This window comes from Maylandia zebra, linkage group LG14, assembly GCF_041146795.1.
Source record: "Maylandia zebra isolate NMK-2024a linkage group LG14, Mzebra_GT3a, whole genome shotgun sequence".
Lineage (NCBI taxonomy): Eukaryota > Metazoa > Chordata > Actinopteri > Cichliformes > Cichlidae > Maylandia > Maylandia zebra.
The window spans coordinates 39,307,231-39,327,535 of NC_135180.1; the positions used below are offsets into that span (position 1 = coordinate 39,307,231).

Below are 20,305 nucleotides of genomic sequence, written 5' to 3' on the forward strand. Positions count from 1 at the left end.
GCGTTTCAGAAAGAGCACATCACGCGATTCCACCTGCTGGAGATGCACACTCTGATTCACCTGTCCTCTGCTGGTCTCAGGTGCCGTGGGACCTAAAGGACCAAAAGGAGCTTATGGTTCAAAGGGAGAAAAGGGAGATAAAGGATTTTCAGTCCAGGGACCTCCAGGCTTCCCAGGGGTCAAAGGTCAGTTCAGGAACAGTTTTTACATGAACTAATCTTGAATTATTCTGAATGTTGAGAATGAACCTCCTTCCTAACCCTAACTCTATGTTTTACAGTTTAGCAAAGAAAAAAACAAAAACCATGATGTCATAGAGTTAGATGCTCTGAGCTCACAGGGTTACAACAGCTATCATCATTTTAGTGAACAACTTCTATATTATCTCAGGAGTGAAGGGTTTCCCAGGAGCCCCCGGTCTACCTAGCTTTGGCATTAAAGGACGAGCAGGACCATCAGGACCTCCTGGGATGCCGGGACCAAAGGTAACTCAATCAAACAGAAAGTTGTTATCATAAACAAACATCCTCAGCAAACTGTGTGATCCAAACACAACACAGCTGGTGAGAGATAAAGACAACTCCAGGGCAACAGTGCTAATCGTCACAACACTTTTTTAACAAAACCCATAAAGGTACCAAAAAGTGGTTGTTGTCATCACCAGTGACCACTGAGACCTCAGGTTGGTTGTTCTCCAAAGTTTTGGCAGTTGGAGGACAAATTAAAAGCATAGAGTCAGGGAAACGTTATCTGAAGTGATTTTGTGAGTTTGCCACTAACAAAGAAATGATCCGTCTATAGTTTCAATGGTAGGTTTATTTGAACAGTGAGAGAAGGCAGAAAAATGAATTTCAAAAAAGTTATAAGTTAATTTGCATTTTCATGAAGGAAATATTTGGAAGTATTTGAACCCTCTATAAACCAGTAAGATTTCTGGCTCCCAGGTGTATTTTATACACTGGGAGCCTCAACTTGTTACCTGTATGAAAGACAGCTGCCCGTAGAAGCAATCAATCTATCCAAACTCTGCAGCATGGCCAAGACCAAAGAGCTTTCCAAGGATTTCAGGGACAAGATTGTGGACCTAGACAAGGCTGGACTGGGCTACAAAACCACCACAAAGCAGCTGAGTTAGAAGGTGACAATACTTGGTGCGATTATTCGCAAATGGAAGAACCATAAAATAACTGCCTCAGTCTCGAGGTCCACGCAACATCTCACCACGTGGAGTTTCAATGATAATTAGAAGCTTGTGGAACCAGCCCAGAACCACCTCGAAGAAAACAGTTGGTAGAAAGGACCGAAATCCTGCAGTGTCTTCAAGGTCGCCCTGCTGGAGAACGCACACACAGGCCTGTTTGAAGCCACTGAATATCTCAGTGATTCAGAGGAGGCGGGTGAAAGCATTGTGGTCAGATGAGACCAAATTCAAGCTCTTTGGCATCAACTCAACTCTCCGTGTCTGACGGGTCGTTTCTTCGTCACTGGACAAACTTATAAAATCAGCAGGGGTTCAAATATGTTTTCCCTGACGGTACTTCCCATGTTTATGTGCAGGGTGTAACGTGGACCTCAGAGGGTAAAGTTCCCAACATAAAAATCATAAACAGATGATGGGTCAGCAGCTAATCCCCAAACAAACATTCAATTCAAGGCAGACGTGTCACTCATACGTTGTCTTATGTGGGTTACATATACACACACCAACACAGTAAGGAAGATTACGTTTAATATGAATTCAGTAAGAATGATCATTTTGATTTATATCCATTGATGGGAAAACAAGCTAAATCTCACTTGCACTCTGGTGGTCAAGGGCGGTCAGCACAGCCGTGGAGAAGTAACAACACCAGAACTGATGCTACGGTTTAGCAAGGAAGACGGCGTCAGCGTGGAGACTCTGAACAGAGACCAGTGATTTGAATAAGCAACAGTACTGCTGTCATCGTGTCAGGAAGCTGGTTTTCTGACGTTTGTAATGAACTATTATCTGTCGCGTGTTGGTTTGTTGGGCGTTCAGACTAATTCAGCTCACGCTTATTAAGAGCTGATTAAATAACTTCTTTATAAGGTGAATATATCAGAAGAAGATCAGAAGATTATATGAATCATTGTTTGTTTGCCAACTGGTTAGAAATGTCATTTACTGGTTTCCTGTCCTGCTGCTCTCTGTGGTCTCAGGGGGAAAAGGGTTTTGGTTTTCCAGGCTCAAGCGGTCAGTCAGGACTTCAGGGAGAAGATGGCTCTGTAGGACCTCCAGGTGACCCTGGACCTCAAGGAATAAATGGAGAGCCAGGACCACCAGGACAAGCTGGTCTGCCAGGATCCAAAGGTAGTTAACCCATGAAGTGATCCAACTCGAACTGGTTAGCAACAAATTATGTTTCACAGCAAGATCAAGAGGAACTGTCCGTAGATGATTCTCTGTGGTTCTCTAAGAAACGGGAAAATACTCAAATGAATGTCCAGAGCCAGTTATTATGCTGTAGGGTAACCTCCAAAAAAGAAATACAGTCAGTTCATTTACACCTAAACTGAGGTGAAGTATTTCTCAGGTCACAGAGGTCTGTGTGGTGCAGCTGGTCCCATTGGTGCTATTGGAATCTGTATACCTGGACCTCCTGGACCTGATGGAGAGCCAGGACCGACGGGCTTCACTGGATTTCCAGGTATCACATCTGACAGCTAGTCTGGGTAGAGTTGACGTCACCAAACAGAAACAGATTTGCTCTGATACTGTCCTGTCCTTTAGGGTGCCGAGGCCCAAAAGGTTTGAAGGGAGATGCTGGGCGGCCTGGCACAGGAGTGTTGGGGATTCAGGGGCCATCTGGGTCCAAAGGGGATGCTGGAAAACCAGGACCTATAGGAGCGATGGGACCACAAGGTCAGAGAGGTAGTGATGGGGAGCCAGGAAGCCCAGGTGAGGAGGCATAACCTGTGTTGCTCGGTTCTATCTGTGATATGAGTGTTTCTGGGTGAGTTCAAACTTTCTGACAGATTCATGGTGCATGTTTCAAGTTTAGTTTAGTGTCTTTTGTCAGTGAAAAGTTTGATGGGAAAAAGTAGTTTAAAGATGGACTAAAACTACATTTTTGATCTCCACCTATACCAGAGTGCTGGTGACCCGCTGAAGGGTAGGGTTAGATTCAGAAAGCAGACGATGTTCCCTTTACAACGAATCGTTTTAGCCCCACAGTTCAGTTTTCATAGCGTCTTTATTTGAGTATGTCCCATTGGTAAAAAACTCTAACCCATGAACCTTGTGCATGTTTAGACTGGTAGTAAAGTTTTTGATTGTTAATATAAATGAAACAATAGTGTAAAGATAGATGTTTGGGCAAATGAAACAATATTGAATAACAATATCAACATATGTTTGTTTTTTAGGGATCAGAGGGGACGTTGGTCCTCCGGGACCACCTGGGATTCCAGGGGATGACGGGAAACCAGGAGAGCCTGGACGACCAGGACCAACAGGTTTCATTTAGCCACCGGCGAGTCGGTTATTTTCACCAAAAGTCTGTCTGTCTGTCTGTCTGTCTGACCCTTCTCTGTTGCTCTGCCTCTCAGGCCAGACGGGTGCAAATGGGTTCTGTGGCTCTCAGGGGGCTCCGGGGCCTCGGGGGGACCAAGGAGAAACTGGACCAAAAGGACTTCAGACAAACATTGAGATCGTTGGAGAGCCTGGAGAGAAAGGTTTAGCAGGTAATCTGTTCTGTTCTACTGAGCATCACTCTTTAGTGTTGAAATGTTATTTATGGTGTTACGATCTCTGAGTGGTTAGCTGAGTTTACAACACTAACCTGCAAACACTAACACGAGTACTGCTACAGCTCACTGATTAACACATTTGCTGTATATGATTTCTTTAATTTGTCAGATGATGTGCCTTCATTACACTGACCTGCCTTCTTCCTTTCTTACTGTCAGGGCTCAGAGGCCTCACTGGTGATAAAGGAGACAAGGGCTTCTCCGGGCCACGAGGCCAAGATGGAACCAAGGGTCGAACTGGGAACTGTGGGCCTCAAGGTGAACTGTCATGTTAGGAAGTTTGTGAGCGTTGCAAACAAAGTGTATTCTCTCTGTAATTCCTTTGTATCTGAAAGAGAGAGGGGTTAGGTTAGGGTTAACCCCGACCCTAACAAGGTGATCTCGAGTTGCCCAAAATGAGCATCCAGTCAATCATCACCAGCTTTAACACTGACTGCTGGAACCACTAAGCCTAAATCTTCTCTTCCAACACTGTGTGGGAGCCCGTGAAGGATATGCACCTCACTCTGTGTTCCAAAAATGGTTTTTAACATGACACTCATGCTGGCATGTTGTCGCTCCCTGTCATGCAGTCTTGAAATGTGAAGCCGTGTCAGACACCAAAGAAAGATTCTTCTGATTCTGCATGACTATCAACAACAACTGTGTGTGTTTATCAGGACTTCCTGGTGACCCTGGTAGAGATGGAAGCAAAGGTCCTCCTGGTAGCTGTGGACCCCGTGGTGACAAAGGAAAAATAGGGGCACCGGGTAACGTCCCCCTGCCTGAGTGAAGAAACATAAACCATCTATTTTTCTGTTGCAGTGTTTCTCAGTTTTAATTAGGAAAGGAGAGGAAAACATGATATTCTCTCTCCAGGTTTGAAGGGTCAGAAAGGTTGTGCTGGACGCTGTGGTCCTCCCGGTGCAGTTGGAAGTCAAGGATACGATGGACCTAAAGGGTGTAAAGGAGAACCTAGTCCACCTGGACCAGGATCTAAAGGATATCCAGGAGATAAGGTGCATATAATTTGAAGTTCATATGATATTGGTTATAGTATAAAATATTTTCCTCATAAAGCCGTTTATGATGGCAGTTGTTCTTATCCCAGGTAAGTGCAGGGTTCGCTGCAGTGGGCGTCTTCAACTGAAACGATCATACACATCTTATTATTCATGCACTGCATTTCTTCCTTAACCTCCTGGGACCCGGGTCCACATATGTGGACATTACACAACATTAGACCACAACAAACATGTTTCTCTGCATGAGCTCGATGTCCACTTACCAGGACGTTATGCTGCCACTGTTCTATCAAAATTTGAAATGTCCTCAGATGTGGAGCTAATTTTTCTCAGAAAGTTTAGGAAAATTAGGGAAAAAAAATCTGGTGATTCTTTGTTTTTACGTTCATCAGGTCCCAATCAGCCCAAATATCAAACAGAAATTAAAATTATGCCATGGAAGAGTTCAGGTCTGACGAGGTTGGTCGCGCCACTGCTTCATTAGGCTCGCTGCTTCAGGATCGCAGCGTGTCTGGCCCATTGCTACGAGCCGGTCGGTCCCAGTGCTGGTGGGGGTCGGGCCATGCCAGGGCTGCCCCTTGACGCTGATTGTGGTCATAGTTTTTAGAGACGTGACCCATAATTAGACGTTAATTATAGAACTCAAAAACAAATCTGGGGCATTACTCCAAAACCAGCTGAGAGTGGTAATTTATGCTTTTCATCATTAATGTGAAAGTTTTTAATAGTCTGTTTCTGTCATTAAGGTATTCCAACATGTACAAGTTAGCCTGTATGTTAAGCACATAAGCAGGTCATTTACTCTTGAATCCTGAAGACTAACATAAAAAATAAACTTTGGTTTTGTTTGTGTTTCACCTCAGCGGCCTAGAAACTGTACACACACAGAGGAGACAATGAGCGGCTAAAAAACAATCAGTGTTTTCATATCCAGTATTTTACAGAATTGATTGGCTGATTCTCTTTAGGAAAATCCATACAAAAAGCAAATTATAAGCGTTTAAAAAAAAACCACCCCTACAAAGCTGACATATTTATGTATTTATCATTGGGATAATACTTGCCAGAGTGAATGATCTGTCCTTTCAGGGAAGTCCAGGATTTCCAGGACCTCCAGGTAGTAAGGGACCACCAGGAAACAATGGATTGTTCGGTCCCCCAGGAGTCAGTGGCCCCTGTGGCCCTATAGGACCCACTGGACTACCTGGTAGCAAAGGTGTGATTCATGGATGGAGAGATGGAGAGATCCACATAGAAATTCTTGAGTCACTTTTTTAAAAAAGTGTTCTAAAAGACATACATACATGCATGCATGCATGTATGCATGTATGTATGCATGTATGCATGCATGCATGTATGTCTTTTAGAACACTTTATTAAAAATGCGTATACATGTATGTATGCATGTATCCATGCATGTATGTATGTATGTCTTTTAGAACACTATTAAAAATGCATGCATGCATGTATGTATGCATGTATACATGCATACATTACTAAAAGCTACATCAAACCCTGACTGTTTGTTTCAGGTCCTCCTGGGTCCACTGGTGAAAAAGGTTGTGATGGTCCTAAAGGAAAACCTGGCTATCCAGGTCCCCCTGGCCTCAAAGGTACATCAGCAGTGTTCCAATATACACTTTGCTGTCTGTTTTTATTGCCTTAAGCCGAAGAACAGACCACTGTGCACGAATTATGTCTTCATATTTAGGTAACACTGGGCCACCTGGAGTTTCTGGCCCATCTGGTCCAAGAGGAAATCAGGGACAGGATGGGATACCTGGACCTCCTGGAGAGAAAGGAGCGATGGGAGGTAGGGGAAATTTTACCCTGCCACCTCCACACAGGCGCCAGACCCAAATGCACAGCAGGTTATTCAAGAAAACGGCACTTTCACTGAAGCAAAGAATGCAAAACATGAGCGAAACCATGAACAGAAAGCAACACAAAGAAAATAAACATGGAAGAAGACTGTTATCCAATGAGAACACAAGAGGACAAAGACAGAGACAAATGAGAGAGCAGCAAACCCAGAAGGAACCAAATCCACAGGAATGAATAGAAATGATGAACCAAAACACAGGATAGTAAAACACACTCATTACTAGAAAACCCATCAAAAAACAAGAATAAAAAAGTTCTACAAATTAATTTGAGAATTGTAGGAAAATAGATGGTGAATAATTTCTTTATTACTATTCCAACCCTTTATAGTTTTGTTAATACTGGCAGTTGTTATATTTGATATAGGCCATCCAATTAAGGTAAATGTCATGTTTTAGTCTTTATAATCTGATGAGGAAGATTTTATTTCAATTATGGTTGTTTTATTTTTCAGTTTGCCCCCTGACAGATTGAAACCTTAACATGGTCAGGCGGGTTTGCGTGCCTCAGTGACACTAAGAGCTACGTTGGTCAGATTTTAGGGTGGAGACCTGACAAAGTGCATACATGACAAAAACAGTTATCCAGAGCAGCGTGCCCAACCCGCGGGACATGGAACGGTACGGCCCGTGAGTCGTTTGGTACGGGCCCGCAAGAGTTGAGGCTTTGGTGTGAAATTTATGGTTTTTATCGTTAACTTGGTTTCCCTGGTTCTTTTCCCGTGTTGTAGTTGTGCGTCTTATTTTGAAAGAAATATTTATGCATTACCATAGCAACCAGAGAGTATTAAAGGGCAGACAGGAGGACGTTACTCTTAGTGTTGTTGGCGCATTTCAGGAGGACGCTGCTAATAAAGTTACACAGTTACACAGTGAATTCACGTTTATTAGTATTTTTACAAAACAGCAGTTTTTGTCTCGTCGTTTTATTTTGTTGTGTTTATCTGCGACACCTTAAAGGCCGGTCCGTGAAAATACTGTCTGACATTAAACTGTCCGTGGTGCAGAAAAGGTTGGACCGATGACCTAGAGCACCCCACAACCACCCCCACCACTTTCCTTCCTCTGTTGCCACCATTTGCCCCCTTTACATTTCTATCTGCCCCCTCATATATGCCCGTCTAGAACCGGCCCTGGAATGAACTTTTAACAAAACCCCCAAAACTCAGAGACCAGAATCCAGGGACCAGACCTCAGAGATAGTAAACAGTCATACCTTTAATTCTCACAGAATCAAATGCATCAGTTTCGGTGTTACTTCCTAACCTGTTTCTTTTCCCAGCATCTAAGCCTGGACCGCCGGGACGAGATGGAGAGAAAGGTCCACCTGGTGAGTCCTGTCATCAAATCCTGTGTTTAGTGTTCAGTCAGAGCTAAAGAAGAAGAAAAACACGGTGCTGTCTCCTCTGGTCTCTTCAGGGTGTACCGGGGAGAAGGGTCCTCCCGGTCCCCTTGGACCTCCTGGGCCATTTGGTCCAACAGGAAATCCAGGCTGCCCCGGACCTCCTGGACCACCTGGCCCTCCCGGTCTTCCTGGTACGGAAGGAGTCTGCTTTCCAGGAGGCAAGGGTGGAATAGGACCGGCTGGATGTCGAGGACCAAAAGGTGATGAGACACATTAGAAGTCTCGTCAGGGAAATGATTTAGAGGCTACTGTGGGGGATTTAGCATTTTTTTCTGTGTTTGAGAGTTGCATTTTCTTCAAGTGCGACTAATTAGATGCAGCTATAGTTTCCCACAGTGTGGAGAGACAAACATACTCAGAAGTGCTAGATTTGCAGAGGACTTTCAGGATGTCTGCACTTCCCAGATTACTAAACTTGGTGTAAACAACATCTTCTGTCCTTTTGTAGGTCCACCTGGCTGTAAGGGCCCTCCTGGTCCTCCAGGTCCTGGTTTCAAAGGGGATAAGGGATGTAAAGGAACACCAGGTATCGCAGGAAAACCTGGTTCCAATGGAGACAGTGGTCCAAAAGGCCAGCTGGTCAGTACACAGAAACATTACGGGAAGCAGTTCGTTCAGAATCTGTTTGTCAGCAGTCTAGTGTCCAAATCTGTGTGATGCTAGATACCAAAGGGAGCTCGAGCTGCTTTCATTTGGGCTAAAATCAGGTGATACAAACTGTGAGAATCAGTAAAAACGTTATAATCACCACAAACACGAGTACCTGGGTTCACTCAGCATTTAACCTTGACATTCATTTTTAGCACTCAAGATCCAAATTGACCTTAAAAACATTCAAGAAACCATATCAAGTGATATATGAAAGTGCACAGAGAGAGCTGTACGACACATTTTTAAAAAATTTTCAATGTAATGTCCTCTGGCATCACCATGACGTCGTAAAGTTTCACAAAATCACATGCTGCATGAATACAGTTTAACATCTGTGTTAAAGCTGTTTTTAAAGCTTATAGCCAGGCCAAAGGTTTCAGCCAGTTCTGTTCCAATCATGTGGGTACAGGTAATAACTAGGGGTGCAACAATACTCGTATCGATATTGAACAGTTCGATACAGTGCTTTCGGTTCGGTACGCGATTCGGACAATACAAAATTTTAAATTTATTTTATCAACTTTTCTTCTGACGATGCTGTCTTTGTTGAGCGCTCAGTGAATCTGCGTTCGACTACTCCGCCTAGGCTGCACTGTCGAGCGCAGATCCACTGAGCGCAAGCTAGCAAGACAGAAGCTAAGCTCATTGCAACATGGCAAACTGAACCTCCCCCACCCTCATTCAGATCTGGCCTTTGGAACTATTTTGGTCTTCATGTGACGACAGTATGTCACATGAAGACCAAAGGTGGTGTTATGCCGGATGTGCCACGCAATGCTCAATTACATGGGTGGGAACTAGTGCGTTAGCGCAGTTAGCTTGTTAACGTGTTGACGCCGTCTAGCCCCACGCACGGGGCGATCCGCGGTAGCTCGTTAACGGAGATTTGCCGTGTTGTGGCGTTAACGTCATTTCAGATTAACGCTGACAGCACTAGTGGGAACACAACGAATATGACTGCACATTTACTCCGACAGCATCCTAGTGCAAAGACAAGTGGAAGCAGACAAAAACAACAAGCACGCATGCTACTAACTTTAGCCGAGTCATTTAGACAGCCGTTAGCACAGGATTCTCCTTATGAGGACCTGATATGTTTAATATGCTGCTGAGAATATAGCCCAGAAGAAGCGTATAGTAGAGCTTTTATTTTGGAAAGAGCCATTTCTCTGTAATAAACTCTCTTTTCCAAAGATGAGGGATTCCTCAATCAGATAGATTTATTATTTTATTACTTTGTTGTTTCAGCAACATTAAATTTAAAAACTGTACTTTTGAGTTAAAATATATATTTATAATTTTAATAAATGACAAATTAAAAAGGCATGAACATTTTTTTTGTATCGAAAAAATATCGAACCGTGACACCAAAGTATCGAAACGAACCGTGAATTTTGTGTATCGTTGCACCCCTAGTAATAACATACAATCTTATTATGCAGCGCTTCATGGTCATAGGTCAGATGTTTTTAGTATAGCCCTTTCTTCAGGGGGACCCATGCTAATGCCTGTTATAAATGAGGAGTTAGCTAGCTAGCATACCACATGCTTGTTTTTTGAATAGTTTATTACCCTAAATTTACATTTAATCAACAAATCAGAAGTCAGGGACACGCCCACGACAAATGGAAACGCAGTTTGAAGTGTTCTCAGTCCACCCCATCTTTAACAGCTCGCTGAGGCTGACTGTTACCAAGCAGAGACTGCCCCCATGTGGGGTTTTCTAGCACTGCACTACAAAGAATTCAAATTCAACTTGTCTATATCAAACAGAGTAAGGAGTGTTAATATGACAGTATTAAAAACCATCAGCTGCTTTTGTGGTTTTACAGGGTGCATGTGGCCCACCAGGCTCACAAGGACCCAGAGGCAGGAAGGGCGATGTAGGTGTCAGAGGACCTGTTGGTAAGGACTGAAATAATAATCACTCCACGTTTGCTGTTTGCAGCTTCACAATGCTGTTTCATTTCATGTCCTCAGAGTGTGCATATATCTATGGAATTATATTTATGTCATAACAAATGTGCAAGTAAAAAATAATTTTAGCAAATAATTTCATTTCATGGGTGCAATTAAATTCCTCGCATGTAAATGCTCAACGCGTAGCAGCTGTGCGCACAGAGAAGTTATCTCGAAACTTCTTTTATGATAAATGATTTGCTCTGATTATTTTTTAGCTCGTGCTTTTATTAAGACGTAAATATAATTCCACATACATCCCAGAATGAATGTGACATTAACCACAGCTGTAGGTTTTACAGCTGCCCTTTCACCACATTAAAGTAACTGTTTAGACTTTTTCATTTTTGGATGTTTAGCCTTCCGTCTACTTTCAGTCAGTGTCCACAGTTATCATCTGGGCAAGAACAGCTTGGCAGCATAAGATGAGATCAGGTAGGATAAGATAACCTTTATTAGTCCCACACTTGGGAAATTTGTTGTGTCACAGCAGAAAGTGGCCACTGCAAAGTTACAGCAGCAAAAATTAAGAAAACACTGGAACAGGATAAGATAATAAGAATAAGATGGTGTACACAATACAACAGAATAAAATGCAACATTGTCAGAAAACACTGTGGATATGAGATACTCCTGACAACCTGACATCTTCACTTTAACAAAGTTTTTCTGCTTTTTCTTCTTCTTATATTTACATGTTCAAAATAAACTCTATTCTTTTGTATGCTATGTCTTCTAATGATGCTGCCTAAGGGAAGCATGTATAATGTAAACAGAATTGGTCCTAGCACTGAACCCTGTGGAACTCCATAATTAACCTCAGTGTGTGAAGAGGACTCTCCATTTACATGCACAAACTGGAGTCTGTTAGATATGATACAAACCCCTTCCTGTAGAAAGAACAGAAAGTTGCAGTTCCTTCTGTAGGAAGTGGGTTGTTTAAATTCACACAACACTCGCGCACCAGTTTGCTGATGATACCACTGTGGTAGGTCGTATCTCTGACAGCAACAAATCTGCATACCAGAATGAGGAAGAAGAGTTGGTGCATGGACACCAATCTGGCACTGATGTTATTCAACTCTTAAATATGCGCTGAACATCGTGTTAATTCAGTTTATGATTCTAGAATCTGAAAGTTAAATGCACTTTAACCTCCGTGTATGGATCATGCATTTGCAAAATGAATTGAACCTCCTGCACCGCTGACTGTTCCCCTCTGGACTCTTCCTCATTGCACTGAAAAGTACTTTTGTCAGGGCTCTGTGTGCGGGCAGGCAGAGAGGAGGATCCAAATGCAGGACTCGGAAAACGGAATGCAACTCAAAAACCTCAGCTTTATTGCTGGCCAGAAAACAAAACATGAAGTGAGGACTGAACACCGAAACCAAAAACACACAGGCATAATCTGAGGGTACGACGCGACACTGGGCATGGGAAAACACAGGGCTTAAATACACAGGGTAGTAATGAGGAAATGGGCCACAGAAGGGAGACACAGCTGGGAGAGATCAGGGCTAACGAGACATGGGGAACAAAGCTGCACACACTAACATAAGACAAAGTCTTTCACAATAAAACAGGAAACATGAATCACAACTCAGAGACATGGACTCAACACAGAGACAGAAAATGAAACATGGAACTGAACTATACATGAAACCACCATTCCTAAAACATGGATAATAGAAACATGAAACTCTAATAATAATGATAATAATAATAATAATAATAACAAGAGAATGAGAAACAATCCAAAACACCAAGATAACTGAAACACAAAGTACCAGAGAAACAAAGAATAATCCATGATGCAAAAGTGAACCAAAACATAATAAACTCAAAATAATGGGTCCAACGGACCCAGAACCGTGACAACTTTAAAGATCACTGCTCTACTTTTATAGGCTCGTCAGTTACATCCTGTATTCATGTCTGCTGTGTGTGGATCTGTCTTGTGGTATATGCAACCACACCAAGAATAATTCAACAATCAACTGTATTGCAGAAATACTTAGGTCAGGTTCTTTCTATGCAATGACTGAAGGGTTTGGAAGGTTACAGTGTTCTGACAAACCATCCTACTTTGGCAAAACGTCCTACCGTAAGTAGTTTATGCACATTTCTTCTGTCAGAGTAATTGCAGCACAAATTTCAGTAGGTATGACGGTTTGCCACTTAACGTTGCCCATCAGAGTATGCTTGTAGCTCATATTCATAAAGCCAGGACGGTTTGCCACTTCATTTTACCCGTTAAAGTATGCTTGTAGCTGTTATTCACAAAGGTGGGATGGTTTGCCACTGAATTTCGTGTTGTGTGCATACACAGACACGACGGGTAGGATGGTTTGTCAGGTAGGATGGATTCCCAGTACAACGGCACTGGTTTTAAAGGGGTTTCCAGTTACCTCCTAAGTTCAGTCCATCAGAGATTTCCCACATCCTGAGATATGTCCACATTAGTTTTATTAAATGTAGTTAAGCTAAAGGTGATTTGTGTATCTTATAATAAACAAAATGACATCATCAGCATACGGTGATAGTTTAGTCCGTCTGATATTTCTTTAATTTCTCAGATTGAAACATACAGTCATAGCAAGAGGTTCAGCAAACAGGCCTTTTTATTTCATGCAAGCAAAGTCTGCTTCGGTTAAATGGTCAACAGAAGCTGTGATGGGAAGAGAAAGCGCACCTTATTGTACCAAAACTCTGTCCCTTATCTATCTGTGTGCTAATGCTCTCTTATATATTCATGTTATTAAAAGATCTAATATTGATATCTGAAGGTGAAGCGATTAATAGAGCTGCTCTTCGTTTGTGTTTTGAGGGATGAATGGGAACAAAGGCCCGCCGGGTGGATGCGGCGTACCAGGACCTCAGGGCTGTCCTGGACAAAAAGGTAACACACAGAAACACACACCTGCATGGTGACACATGTATTGTATGTAATACTGAATGTTACTTCTTGCAGGAACAAAGGGGCTAAATGCAACCAGACAGTTACTGTTGTTTCCCGGAGACAAAGGCTCACCTGGAGAGCCAGGGCCCTGTGGGGAAAAAGGATTTCCAGGTTCCCCTGGGAATCATGGCCCCAAAGGTGAGTGTGGAAAAAGTTGGAGGAGATCTGCAACTTCTGGTGCCTGCAAACCCGGCCTGGTCAGTCACACTAGCTTAATTAAAAACAAAGGAATAAAACTGGGGGAAACTTGTGGGGGTGTTCCATGATCCTGGAGAGTCCTGAGAGATCCAGAGGACACAAGCTTCAGGTACGAGCAGTGAAAGTGTGAACTGAAGCAATGTTGTGTTTGTGGCTGCAGGTATGAAGGGTCACTGTGGGAACGCGGGTAAAAAAGGACAAACTGGAGGCCCTGGGATAAAAGGACAAAAGGGAGATGGAGGAGTGCCCGGAACAAGAGGTAAGAAATGTCCGACATTAACACTGAACACAAGTTTAATGCTAGAAATACTCAAAATGCTGCAGAGTGAATGTGAGTGTGAAGAGTTTGTGGCATAAAACAACATTTTTCAGCAATAATTCAACTGGAAAGAATCCTGATGTTTTCTACACTGAATGGACTTTCTTGATGTTGTTGCTCTCGCTGTGGTGTTGTTTCACTCGCTGATCCTGTTACGCAGCTGTGGTTTGTGTCACTCGGTGAACTTTCACACAGTTCTTCATTGTATATGTTTTACAAGTCACACATATAAGACGAGCAAATCGTTCATTTGAACTTCAAGACCTTGGTGGATGTAGTAGATGGTTAACATGACCCCACTCTACCCTTCCACAGCGTTTTGTCAAAATTCAGAATTAGCCGCAAACAGCGATGGGCAGTAACGCGTTACTGTAATCCGATTACTTTTTTCAAGTAACGAGTAAAGTAAGGGATTACTATTGCAAAAACGGTAATTAGATTACCGTTACTTTCCCGTAGGAACGCTGCGTTACTGCGTTACTAAAACCGTGATTTTTTGCGAGAGTGTCTCACGACAGTGACGTAAGCGAGTGCGACGTTAGTGACAACAGCTGTGTGCAGATCAACAATGGATCATATATCGAGTGCAGAGAGAGTATGAGCGTGCAGCGTTTAAAGCGTGGAAGTACTGACCTTACTTTGAGTTTGATTCCATAAAAAGTGACAAAAACATTAGTGTCCGCTGTGCGTGGGAAGAAAACTTCTTTTTACAGCGAAAAAACCCCTAAACTTCCGAGCAAGCACCGAGTAGCTACGACGTAATGGGAAACTCACAGAGAAACTCGCGGATTCTTCCACTGACCGCGGCACACCTGCACCAGGGTAACCCTCCGCCTGCCCCACTCCTGCTTTACAGGTGAAAATAGAGCAACAGGACCGCTGAGTCTTTGACTTTATTTATTTTCTGCTGTGTTTTACTTGCATCTATTTGAAAGACTGAGTGTAAACACAGAAAATATTTTATTTTATGTGCTGGAATGTGTAGAAAATAGGTTTAAATGTTAAACTAATTTATTCAAGTCAGAGAATGTTGCAGATAATTAAATGTTTGTTTGATGCATAAAGTTAAAAGATTAAAACTAATAAAACAAGTTTTAAAAAGAGACTTTTCCATTTGATTACATTTTGTATGATGGATTATGTAGAAAAAGTAGAATTGGGCTGAAAGATCTATCGCTTTATCACCTCTTCAGGTTGTAAATCGTGTTTTTAAAAAGTAACTAAGTAACTAAGTAATTAATTACTTTTGAAAATAAGTAATCAGTAAAGTAACGGGATTACTTTTTGGGGGAAGTAATCAATAATTAGTTACTGATTACTTTTTTCAAGTAACTTGACCAACACTGGCCGCAAACAGGAAGTCTGTGCTGGCCAAAACAGCTTAGCTGCCCTTAGCGTTCCCAGCAGATGTTCCCGAACAGTCGGAAAATCAGCCGGCTAAGTTAATGTGATGTAATGGGGAAAATCTACACCTGTGCCTCCAACCTGTTCATGATTCAAATAGACTTTCCTCACGCAGTGATATACCTGCTGAGGAAACGACTCTGGCAGGAGCAGGCGAGGTTAACAGAAACTTGAAACTGCCGGTACAGGACGTACATGGATGCGGTGTGGCTGTAATCAGCAGTAACAGAGGTCCCTACAGTTAATTAATGTTGCGTCTTGTTGCTGTCGTTTATAGAAGGTGAGCGGATAAAAAACAAACCCAAAACAAATAAACGTAGTGATGTAATGGCACATTTCTCTCAGTCTACCTGAAGGACCTACATAGTGAGCGGTGAGGTACATGTGAATGTGTTGTGATTGCTGTCTGCTCTGTCTGTAAGGAGTCTTTACTCATATGTGCCCAGAGGGACAGAATCCTAATTTTAATTTAAGGTTTGGTGGCTTTACCACCGCATACAACGCACTAACATCTCTGCCCATGTATCTACACTAAGTGCTGCAGATCACTGCTGTGGTGGGTCTGAGACTGCTCACTGCCTCTGTGTTTTAGGTTGTCCAGGCCCACAAGGTCCAGTTGGCTTTAAAGGTTCTCGGGGTACACCGGGTACTATGTCAGCATCACCTGAAAAGATCAGCTTCCTGTTCACCCGACACAGCCAGACAACCGACATCCCAAAATGTCCTGAAGAAACAAAACTCATATACGAGGGTTACTCGCTGCTGTTCATCAACGGCAACAGTCGAGCTCACGGACAAGACCTGGGTAATTCAAGACCCTGCTTACATTTTCTATCATTCATATGAAACATTGTGGGAAAAAACCTGTTAAAGTTGATGGGTGTGCCGACCTCATCCAGAGTTTGAATACTTTCAATCTGCAGCACAACTGGAGACCCAAGAGGGATCAAATAACACGTCCTTCTCTCTGCAGGTACGTTAGGTAGTTGTCTGAGGCGCTTTACCACCATGCCCTTCCTGATCTGCAGCCCTGGGCAGAACTGTCTGTATGCCGCACACAACGACTTGTCCTACTGGTTGTCCACAGATAAACTGGTGGCAGAAGGGCTGCCCTTCGTCACTAACGAGTCACTGAGCAACTACATCAGCCGGTAAAACACAGCCGCACACTTCACCAACACCGATGTTTCTCTACTCGTGAACATGTGACGCACCGGGCGACACGTGTTCACGGGGCGCTGCTTCTCGTGTCGCAGGTGTTCTGTGTGTGAGGCCAGAGCTTCCACAGTGATCGCCGTCCACAGTCAGACCAGTATGATTCCCACCTGTCCCATCAACTGGGTCTCGCTCTGGACGGGTTACTCCTTTGTGATGGTGAGCTCATGTTTTCATATCTGCAGCTTTTTAAGGTACAAGAAGCAAATAAAAACAGTTCTCAAAAGTACCAAACCAGCGTTGCAGTGGATGAACCATTGCTCTGACCTTTGACCCCAGTTGTGACTGATTCCCCAGGAAACAGGAGCAGGGGCGGAGGGGTCGGGTCAGCCTCTGGCCTCGCCCGGGTCCTGTCTAGAACACTTCAGGAAGCTCCCCTTCATTGAGTGTCATGAAAGAGGAACCTGCAACTTCTACACCAACTCCTACAGCTATTGGCTGGCTGCTCTGAACCCCAGCAACATGTTCAGGTATGACACACCTTTGCTAAGGTCACTGCTGTTTTCCTTTGTGTCACCATGTTAACACAGCTCAATGCTCCAGACTAGCCCACTGCCAAAACTCCACCTGCTGAGGACCACATGATTTTTCTTTAAGAGTTGAAATATTGTGTGTTTGTATACACCGTATTTGTGCAACACCTTCATGTGTGTACAGCCTGTTGGGATATACACGGCTCAGAATTTAAGGAACACATCAGATCACAATGGGAAAGAAGTCATGCTGGGTAGTTCCCCTGATATCGACTGCTTCATCAGTTCCTAACTTGACAGCAAGGAACTCGCAATCTCCTGCATCACAGTTTGGTTCCGTGGTAGTTAGACAACAGGAGAAAAAGGCCCATGGCTGCAGCTTACCTCGCAGCCCGGTTCGCTGAGAGAGCACGGCCCTGACACCTGAATCATCTGCTTGGTGATATATAGGTAACCGGGACAGGTGCAGAGGTGAAGAGTTGTTTTAACGTGATGAAGGCTGTCTGGGCTTCAGGGGACTGAGTGAAAGGAGTTTTGTTGAAGCTAAGGTGAGCAAGAGGTCCGTTTATCTGACTGTAGTTTCTGATGAATTAGCGTCAGAGGTTGGCAAATCTGAGAAAACATTGCAGATGCGTTCGAGACATGGGACAGACAGATTGTACGTCTTCACCTTACCTCCTGCCGAGCTATAACCCAGGAAGGTGACAGATGGAGAGTGAAACTCTAATTCTTCTGCCTTCATGTATTGGCAGCTCTCTAGAAGACCAGTAGGACACTTCAAACGTGGATCTGACGTGTCTTGAGGATATTATCCTGATCTTTTCCACCCAACAAACATGTTAAAAAAAATCCCTCAATATGTCATTAATGAGGCTCTGGAAAACCACGGGAGCATTGGTGAGGCCCAAAGGCATCACCAAGTACGCAAAGTGTCCGGATGGTATATTAAATGCTTCCATTCATCCGCCTCCCTGATACAAATGAGGCGATGAGGATTCCAGAGAGTTCATGAAAATAGTGTCCCTGTGGACGGTTAATGGGAGGTAATCGCTACTAGTTTTTGAATGTCATTCAGTGCTCTTTAATCAATGCACGGTCATAGTGTCTTGTCTTTCTTGGGAACGAAAAGGGAACCAGAACATACTTGGTTTGAGGGATGGATGATGCCGGCAGCTAACAACTCACCAATGTAACCCTCAGCTGGAAAGGGAGGCAATGGAGAGGTGGCTTGAGGGTATCGGGGCTCTGGAGAGAAGGTCACCACAACCATAGCGACGCGAGAGGCTTGATCTTGAAAACTTCTTGAAGGTTGTGTTACTCAGTGGGAATGGAGGACAGATGGTGAGTCGGGTGGTGAGGGAAATTCGTGTGAGCTGGACGGTAGCGGCAATCTTGGGCAGTTGATCAGACTGAACAGACTCCAGCTTGCGACCTCATCACTGGGCCGGTCTATAAGTGCTTCTTTAGCCATGGATAGCTGAAGATCAGAGGGGTCTCAGGGGGAAGCAGAAGTGTGGAATGAAAGAGTCTCTGCGATTACCAAAGAAAACTAAGTGGACTGGTTCCACTTGATGAGTGATCAGGGTTAAACTTTGGTTATTGAGAACAGTTGCAGGAATGGGAGGTTGAAGAGGAACCAGTGGGAGAGCTGGTTGTTTGTTCAAATTTCAGGAAGAGGCCAGGGTGAAAGGAAAAGTATGCTTCAGCCCATGCCGGTGCGTTTCCTCTCAGCTGTCCAACAAAACAGGAGTTTCAAAGCATCGGCCGAAAACAAGCGAGCACTGTAACAAATCCACACACCAACCCAACTCACCCAGGAGACAGCACTGTGGAAAATGGGCTTGACAGGGGAAAAGGCAGAGCAGCCACTATGGTGGCGGTGGATGGAGAAGGATAGGTAGGTGCACGTGGCTGACTAGGACCGGGAGTGCCTTCAGAACAGAAACTACAGTTTGTGGATAGAAATTTTACACTGATTACTTAAAAAGTCAGGACATGTTGACCGAACCACGACTGCCTGCTTAGAGATTTCCGTCTGAATTGGGTCCATTTCTTCAGCCAGTTCATACTTTCAAGGTCAGAAGGATCCAAGTGCAGACACAACACAGAGCAGTAATAAGATTTCCCAAGTTTGAATGAAAATGCAGAATAACCAATGGCGAGACGTGAAGACGTGGCGGGGGAATCTCTGACGAGGAAACGCTGAAAACAGAAGAAGAGCGAAGCGGTAGTGGAAAGATCCTGGTTATTGATCTGTAGCTTTAGGTGGAGACATAAAGCTGTGGAGGGAGGGTGGGGTAGCCGGGTGGGCGTCCAAGTGGCGAGTGAGTGAGTGGAGTTCCAGTAATCCAGAGGATTGTGACAGGCAGGAGAAACAGGTCAGTCGTTCAAATCCAGGAGAGCGAGTTACAGAATGAAGCGGAGTGTTGACCATGGACGCCGTGTCCAGAATGCGGAGTTGTGAACGAGTCACGTGGTGACTTGACGAGATGCTGTGGGACATGAGGTTAAGAAACAAGAAGTTACGAGGCCTGGTTATCACCATGGCGATCTGGTGAAGAACTGACGGCAGTGCTGGTCTTAAGTATGGTCCTGCTGATTGCCAGAGATGGCTCCGCCCCCAAAGGGCTGGGCTTTGACAGAAAAACATCATTACACTGACTACTTCCTGTTTGTATTTCTGTCTGTGTGCAGTCGACCGCAGCTCTGGAGAGACTCGGGACCCCTTCCAGGGAACCGGATCAGCCGCTGCCGCGTCTGCATGAACCAGATATAACTTACTGCTGCGCCTCCTGCTGGTGCTGCTGCTGTAAATACGGCTGCTGTTCACATCACTACTGAGTCATACTACTGATAATAATAATGACTATTCATATTTTAAAATATGTGATAATATATGATACCATAATAGTCCTGCTGATGTTGTCTGTGCAGCGCTGTGCTCAGAGAGGCTCCCCTGCTTTCTCATATTCAGGCAGAGCTGTTTATACTTTCATGCTGTTTAAGAAAAAGAGCAGATTCTTTGGGTGAATTTTGTGAACTTTATTCTGTTTAATAAAAAATG

General features: G+C 43.8%; 1 protein-coding gene across 2 annotated transcripts in view; it reads left to right on the plus strand.

Moving 5' to 3' along the window:
• The window catches only part of col4a3 (collagen, type IV, alpha 3), a 43,137-nt gene extending 22,832 nt beyond the window's left edge, over window positions 1-20,305 (plus strand). For both annotated transcript variants that reach the window (XM_024804999.2, XM_076873517.1), the window contains 25 exons: window positions 81-185; window positions 391-485; window positions 2,182-2,332; window positions 2,556-2,669; window positions 2,753-2,920; window positions 3,388-3,477; window positions 3,571-3,705; window positions 3,931-4,029; window positions 4,431-4,520; window positions 4,630-4,769; window positions 5,865-5,991; window positions 6,308-6,388; window positions 6,487-6,588; window positions 7,941-7,988; window positions 8,078-8,263; window positions 8,512-8,642; window positions 10,547-10,619; window positions 13,501-13,572; window positions 13,645-13,770; window positions 13,991-14,089; window positions 16,146-16,358; window positions 16,527-16,704; window positions 16,810-16,927; window positions 17,066-17,238; window positions 19,936-20,305. In XM_024804999.2, coding sequence (XP_024660767.2) covers window positions 81-185; window positions 391-485; window positions 2,182-2,332; window positions 2,556-2,669; window positions 2,753-2,920; window positions 3,388-3,477; window positions 3,571-3,705; window positions 3,931-4,029; window positions 4,431-4,520; window positions 4,630-4,769; window positions 5,865-5,991; window positions 6,308-6,388; window positions 6,487-6,588; window positions 7,941-7,988; window positions 8,078-8,263; window positions 8,512-8,642; window positions 10,547-10,619; window positions 13,501-13,572; window positions 13,645-13,770; window positions 13,991-14,089; window positions 16,146-16,358; window positions 16,527-16,704; window positions 16,810-16,927; window positions 17,066-17,238; window positions 19,936-20,017 — 2,996 coding nt within the window. In that variant the 3' untranslated portion in view covers window positions 20,018-20,305. The remainder of the gene's footprint in view (window positions 1-80; window positions 186-390; window positions 486-2,181; window positions 2,333-2,555; window positions 2,670-2,752; window positions 2,921-3,387; window positions 3,478-3,570; window positions 3,706-3,930; window positions 4,030-4,430; window positions 4,521-4,629; window positions 4,770-5,864; window positions 5,992-6,307; window positions 6,389-6,486; window positions 6,589-7,940; window positions 7,989-8,077; window positions 8,264-8,511; window positions 8,643-10,546; window positions 10,620-13,500; window positions 13,573-13,644; window positions 13,771-13,990; window positions 14,090-16,145; window positions 16,359-16,526; window positions 16,705-16,809; window positions 16,928-17,065; window positions 17,239-19,935) is intronic.